Genomic DNA, 7,059 nt, shown 5'->3' with positions numbered 1-7,059 from the left:
CTTAAGTCTTACCATGCCACCTACAGTAATAATTAACACTTTATTGCATGTTTCTGATTTCAGGTACAGCGGTACAAACTTATTAGCAGATTTGTTAAAAGAGCCTTCTGGACAGTTCCAAAACTTCTGTAGAATGTCTAATGAAGATTTTAGTTCACTACTAGCAAAAGTAACACCTTTGATTGCTAAGAAAGATACAAAGTGGAGGAAAGCAATACCACCGAATGAACGTTTAGCCATAACCTTACGATTCCTAGCAACAGGAGATAGTTTTAAAAGCCTGCATTACTTGTTTAAAGTATCACCCCAAATAATATCAGAGATAATTCCAGAAGTATGCAGCTCAATAATTGAAGTACTGAAGGATGTTATTAAGGTAAGCATAATAAAATTTTCAAACTCATTTTATTCGTCACGTTGTACAAGAACATTTACATCATTTACGTATTATTGTTATTAGGTTTAGCATTTAAACAATAAGTATATATTATTTAGTAACATATTAAGTAACCAATTATTTAAATTTGGAAAAGTAGTTTTTCAAGTCCAACATTTGGAGGATGTTCACTATTTTCAGCATCAGAACATACTACAACAGTTCCAGAGAGAGCATGTAATTCGTTGGAATCACTTGGAACTGTGTACAATGTTAAAGTTTCATCAGGACATGGGGATGAATTTACAGAAGCTGACGAGGAAGGTGATGGTTGCATGAAGTAGGTGTTGCCCGATGTTGCAGGTCCTTTCACCATTCTCATTTCAAAAAGAACGTTGTCAATCCGGTGCATACATATTTCCCTTGTAGACTCGTCCATCGATTTTAATTTTGCCGCAACTAATTCGCCGTATATGTCACATAAGTGTTTTTCTTTTTTTGGTTGAAGTGATTGTAAAGTAGTAAACGCAGCATCCATCTTCTTTTTTATCTCAATTTCTTCAGCTGTTCTGGACTTTTTTCGTGGTGGAGGTTTAAAGGAAGATGAGGCATAGTTAGGCGAAGTTGTGGCACAAGCAGGTAGAACAATAGCTGAAAAGAAACATTACAATATAATGGAATAAAATATATATGCAAAGCACAATTTTGTATGTCATGTTGTAAAGTTACAAAAATAATTAAAGACAAATTCATTAAGTATCTTAATAACTCCAGTACTACAACGGTGCAAATTATGGGACTCCCACACGAATTACGGTGATGGATAGTCAATAGAAAAAAACACATTACCTTCGTTTCTTTGTTCAGGCTCTTCCCTGCTGGCAGATGGTACATTATCTGATAAATTTGGCAAATCTATGTTCCTTTCGGCTTGGAATTGCTCTTCATTTGGAGGTGGAGCCACCTGAAATCACAAATGTAGTAACTTTGTATAATGTAAAGTATTACAATGACACTAATTTTAAATAACATTTTCAGCTTCCTGCTACTGCGACTGAGTGGAGAATAATTAGTCGGCATTTCGAGGAACTGTGGAATTTCCCACACTGCATTGGTACTATTGATGGGAAACACGTAACAATTCAGTCACCAATCAACAGTGGATCCGAATTCTTCAATTATAAGAAATACTTCAGTATTGTACTCATGGCGCTGGTTGACGCTGAGTATTGTTTTATGTTCGCTGATTGTGGCTGTCAAGGAAGACTGAGTGATGGTGCAGTTTTTAAAAACACTGTACTCTACAACAAAATAAAAAGTAAGAGTTTGAATTTACCTAACGATGAGCCGCTACCAGGGAGACAAAAACTGATGCCGTATGTATTTCTTGGTGATGATGCATTTGCTTTAAGTAAGCGACTCATGAAGCCATTTCCAGGTAGCCATGAACAAGGTAGCAAACCCCGCATTTTTAATTACCGTCTATCACGAGCCCGAAGAATAGTAGAGAATACGTTCGGAATAATGGCTAGTGTTTTCCGTGTACTAAGGAAGCCAATGCTACTACAACCTGACAAAGTGGCACTAGTTACTATGACCTGTGTTATTCTGCATAATTTTTTAAGAAGAAGCAGGACATCACGATCGATGTACACTCCAGCGGGAACCTTTGATTCTGAAGATAATGGTATGGTTACAGGAGGGTCGTGGAGGGAAGATACCGCTGATATGACATCTATGTTACCTCTACAGAAAGTGCCTAGGAAGCCAGGTACCGCAGCAAAGGAATACAGAGAAGAGTTTGCTGAATACTTTATGAACAATGGAAAAATCCCCTGGCAAAATGACTACAGTTAAATACATGTGTACCCTGTACCATTGATTTTAATAAATAAATATAAATATTTTACCTCTGAACTAAGTGTCTCTCTTGGCAGGTTCTTATCTTTGAGAAATCTTTCCATGATTTCATAAGCAAACCAATTTGGTTTGTATATATCATCAGATCCGGCTCCACTTTTACAGCTTTCCTTAACCTTTTTCAAACACGTTCTAAATGAAGCCATCAGAGAGTCTTTTTTCTTTTTCAATTCGGTGACAGAAAACTTGTTACCCATCTTGCTTTCGATTCTTTTCCATGCATCGTATATTTCATTTCTATTTTTGTGATTGGGATGAGAAGGGTTCCAAATAACTGGTTCATTCTCATAGTATTGTAAGAAATCCAACACCAACTCATTAGGCCACTCCATACCTTAAAATAAGAATAAAATTATTGTTTATGTTATTTTTCTTAAGTTCATAAAATGTTAATGAGTTAATGGGGAACCCCGGTCAATAACTGTATAGGACATGAAAACCCTTAAAATTGTAACTTTAATCATGACAAAATATTAAATATTAATATTTGTAGGAATTTTTAAAACATTTAAAGAATTCAGTTTATAATTCAGTAGCCTGGTCATTCACTAGTTTTCAGCCAAATAAGAACTACTTAACCTCAATTTAAGAAAATAAAATTCGTCTTACCCAATAGTCAATGAGGCTCTGATGACAAAATTGGAAACCGTGAACAGTTCTTATCTCCCAACCACAAAGCCGAATGTGTGGATGAAGCAAAGTTTGCCTTTTCCCAAATATTCGTCCACTTTGATGTGTGCAAAAGACCGACACTGAACGGGAAACAACGAGCACTAATGTTTGCTGCTTGCCGAATAGACAAACAGACATCCACACTGCTCGCGATTCGGCGAGTCGCTGCTCGGTGCTTGACGAATGACGCATGTCTGGCGCCGCCTTTATCCTGTTTTCAGTGATATGCAGCCTGCTGGCACATTCCACTCCACTCCATGTACCGTCAATTAGTTTTTTGCCCCATGTTTATATCTTTCTCCTCGATCTTCCTGAACCCTAGATCTGGCAGTTTCTAAAGTAGCAGTGTACTACTTTATGTTCACCATTCGTTCTCTTAGGAACTCGTAACAATATTTGTATACTCAATTCATCAAATAATCGGTATTGCTGTCTTCATAAAATTCTAAAGTTTATTTGTGTACCAATAAATATACACTTGTTATATTTTAATTTTATCAGGTTGAACATACATTTGTAAACAAAACTCCTAGTTTGGCAAAACAATGCAAAGTATATTGAAATGTTGATAAAATGGGTTTTAGAACTTAAAAAAAAACACAAATACAAACTTAGAGATAATCACTCTTTTCCTAAATTGTGAATGGCCGTTAGCATTAAAGCGTATAAGTTGTCGAAAAGTGTAAGTATAAAAAATTGTCAATTATTACCTAATATTAACGTGTTTAAAAACTGTAATAGTATGTCTGTATAGGTAAATAATTGAATTAAAACGGTGCAGTGTTGAATAATATACAGCAATATTACGGAAATAGTGGTGAATCGTCAGTTGTTAATAAGGTTATTATTTAAGAAATCAGTTATTTTAAAACAAAACACACTTGTCCAGTCCATTCCATGTATGAATATAGGGATTTCGCTTGCACCTCGTAAATAATCTTATCCTTATCTTAAACAGTTTTACTTTTTACCAAATAGTAAAATAATATCACATTCTGAGTCTAATGCATAGCCTCGTCGATTGATCAATTTATACAGGGTGATTCAAAACTAAACGGCAATCTGTCGAGAGCTTATTCTATAGCTAAAAACAAGTAAAAAAGTTCATATAACCATATGCCCGGAAACGCTTCGTTAGCGAGTTACGCCTAGCGAAAGATTTCGCCCGGATTTCAGAACCCTTGGTGAAGTCAGGCCGTATAAAAATGGTAAAGGTAGTTACAAAGATACAAATACGATTGTTTTTTATGTTTTTATATCTGAAAAATTTATTAAAATTCGTCCCAGAGCTGTAAATGCAATACTTTCAGAGATATCTTACGTAAAACACAAGAATTGGTGCAAAGAAATAACACATTTTTGTGTTTAACGTAAGATTACTTCCATAAATGTTAAATAAAGGTCATTTTTTTCTTAAACAGATTTGTAGAACATTTAATTCTGAAAAGATTCATGTGAATTACTTAGGAAAAAAATTAATAATAGGTATTGAAATTTAGCTTTATTTAAAAATAAAACAGACGCACAAAAATGCATATTCTTATCTGCATAAAATATTAACTAATATTTTGCAAAGAACCTTTGCAAAGAAAATATGACGATAAAAAGTGTTGAATAAATGATCAGCTGTTACTCACAACCTAAACATTAGTTAATATTTTATGCAGATAAGAATATGCATTTTTGTGCGTCTGTTTTATTTTTAAATAAAGCTAAATTTCAATAACTATTATTAATTTTTTTCCTAAGTAATTCACATGAATCTTTTCAGAATTAAATGTTCTACAAATCTGTTAAAGAAAAAAATGACCTTTATTTAACATTTATGGAAGTAATCTTACGTTAAACACAAAAATGTGTTATTTCTTTGCACCAATTCTTGTGTTTTACGTAAGATATCTCTGAAAGTATTGCATTTACAGCTCTGGGACGAATTTTAATAAATTTTTCAGATATAAAAACATCAAAAAACAATCGTATTTGTATCTTTGTAACTACCTTTACCATTTTTATACGGCCTGACTTCACCAAGGTTCTGAAACCCGGGCGAAATCTTTCGCTACGCGTAACTCGCTAACGAAGCGTTTCCGGGCATATGGTTATATGAACTTTTTTATTTGTTTTTAGCTATAGAATAAGCTCTCGAGAGATTGCCGTTTAGTTTTGAATCACCCTGTATAGTTTTAAACAAATTTTACTGCCTCTAACATTACACACACAGATATATATATACATATATATATATATATACATATATATATATACATATATATATATATATATATATATATATATATATATATATATACTCGTATATATATTAATTACACGGTTATACTATTTATTCTAACTTGACATTAAAAAATAATAGTTCTCTATTTAGTATAGATTAAATGTTTGGAAGAGGGATGGTATACAGAGAGAAATGGGTAACGGGAAATTGAGGGACAAGAGCATATTTTTTTATCTTTTGCCTTCAGCAAGGTATATTATTTTCGCACAAATTAACATTCGGAGAAAAAAAATTCGGACAAACGATATGCCTCTCGTCACACATAAGAAAATAAAAGCTGAATTCCCACCATTGACTCGTGTATAAAACTTAGGAACGACCGTTCTAAACGTAAATATGAATAAATACATCGTGTTCCATATTATTTTACTATTTAATTTCTGTATACATACATGATTCAAGAACTAGCCATGGATTGTCACCAGCTGATAAGAATGCAGCTGTTCGGGCAATACTTTAAATGTTCCATCAATGTGGATCCGTTACGTGTTGACCAGCGCAGTCCGTAGTCGTGGTGAAACATAAATGTCTGCTGTCCACCCTTCAGCCTCTCCGCCAACGACACCTCGGAACAGTGGTTCGTCGCCACCCTCGATGGTCATAGAAAGATGTCTCCACAGGAGTATGGTGGAAAATTCTTCCAAGGATCGAGCTATTGGCGGGTTTCCCCGTTGACGATATTTGTATGTCGTTGAGCGTACCCCGGGATACCCGATCCTTAGAGCTGTCCTGGGAAACCTATGGAAATTATCATATTATATAATAGACTGTTTAAAAAAAACTATATTTAAATTAAGGTTGTGTACATCTATAATCTTGAACTATGCTAAGCCTTGCATTTAAATACACTAGGATAAAAGCCTTAGATACCCGAGTTTGAAAGTTAACGACCAACTAACCAGTAGAGCTAAGAAATAATGGGAGTTACATTTAAAATTAGCTTGCTCATTTTCAAATTTAGGCATATGTTATTAATTTCAGTATACTATTATTAAAGTTTTGTTTTGAAAAGTTAATAGTTCATATTATTTTATGTTCATTTATAAAAGATTAATATATAACTAAAGGAGTTTATACCACATATGTAAACACACAGGAATCCATACAAGAAGAATAACATACACCCATACAATTTTGATAACTTACAATACAAATTATAAATCAATAGATTTTAAAATTAAGATAAACTAGCAACCGATTTTAGAGAACATAAAACAAAGTATCATACATATAAGATAAAAATAAATGAACTATTGTAAATTGAATCATCAGATAAAATAAAGTAATTTATTTAGACCAAATACCACAAAATACATTAAATCTTAATATCAAGGAGATTGTTATGCAAAGTAAGTTTACAACACCTGGAGTTATAAAGTGAAGTTCAGCTGGTTACTTTAAAATAATGGAATTTTATTCTCTTAAAAGATGGCTTAACCCTTAATAAGTCGCGCCCTAATTTGTTACACTTTGGGTCGCGTGGATACAAAAGACCGCAAGTCATATTTTTGTGTGTTTTGCCCTTGTAAATGTTAACACTTTTATTTTGTTATACATTTTGAGTGATCGTTAATAAAGGAAGTAAATTAAACAAAATACTTTAGTTTACAGGTAATAATTTATTATTTAACTATAAATGTACAAATCCCAACACATTTATAGTTAGTTGGTTTTAATGTATCAGAATAACAAAACAGTAATTGTATTGTTATTATTGTACGAAATACTAAGTCATATAATGAAATAGCCTAATAGATTACTTTAATATTGCACGTCCTGGGTATGACGTTAAACTGCC

At 33.1% G+C, this 7,059-nt stretch overlaps 2 protein-coding genes across 2 annotated transcripts; one reads left to right on the top strand and one right to left on the bottom strand.

Moving 5' to 3' along the window:
- Positions 1-518: 518 nt before the first annotated feature.
- LOC124371716 lies at positions 519-3,168 on the bottom strand. The gene is made up of 4 exons (XM_046830050.1): positions 2,906-3,168; positions 2,287-2,630; positions 1,226-1,340; positions 519-1,027 (listed from the first exon to the last, which is right to left on the bottom strand). The coding sequence occupies exons 2-4, from the start codon at positions 2,626-2,628 to the stop codon at positions 519-521; spliced, it is 966 nt and encodes a 321-aa protein (XP_046686006.1). The 5' UTR covers positions 2,629-2,630; positions 2,906-3,168.
- Positions 1,332-2,293, top strand: LOC124371719. Its single transcript, XM_046830052.1, has one exon. The coding sequence runs from the start codon at positions 1,583-1,585 to the stop codon at positions 2,231-2,233; it is 651 nt and encodes a 216-aa protein (XP_046686008.1). The 5' UTR covers positions 1,332-1,582; the 3' UTR covers positions 2,234-2,293.
- Positions 3,169-7,059: the final 3,891 nt, after the last annotated feature.

Source organism: Homalodisca vitripennis, unplaced genomic scaffold (assembly GCF_021130785.1).
Source record: "Homalodisca vitripennis isolate AUS2020 unplaced genomic scaffold, UT_GWSS_2.1 ScUCBcl_1860;HRSCAF=6006, whole genome shotgun sequence".
NCBI classification, from domain to species: domain Eukaryota; kingdom Metazoa; phylum Arthropoda; class Insecta; order Hemiptera; family Cicadellidae; genus Homalodisca; species Homalodisca vitripennis.
The sequence above is the reverse complement of the archived record's forward strand: the minus strand, read 5'-3'. Positions and strand labels throughout refer to the sequence as shown.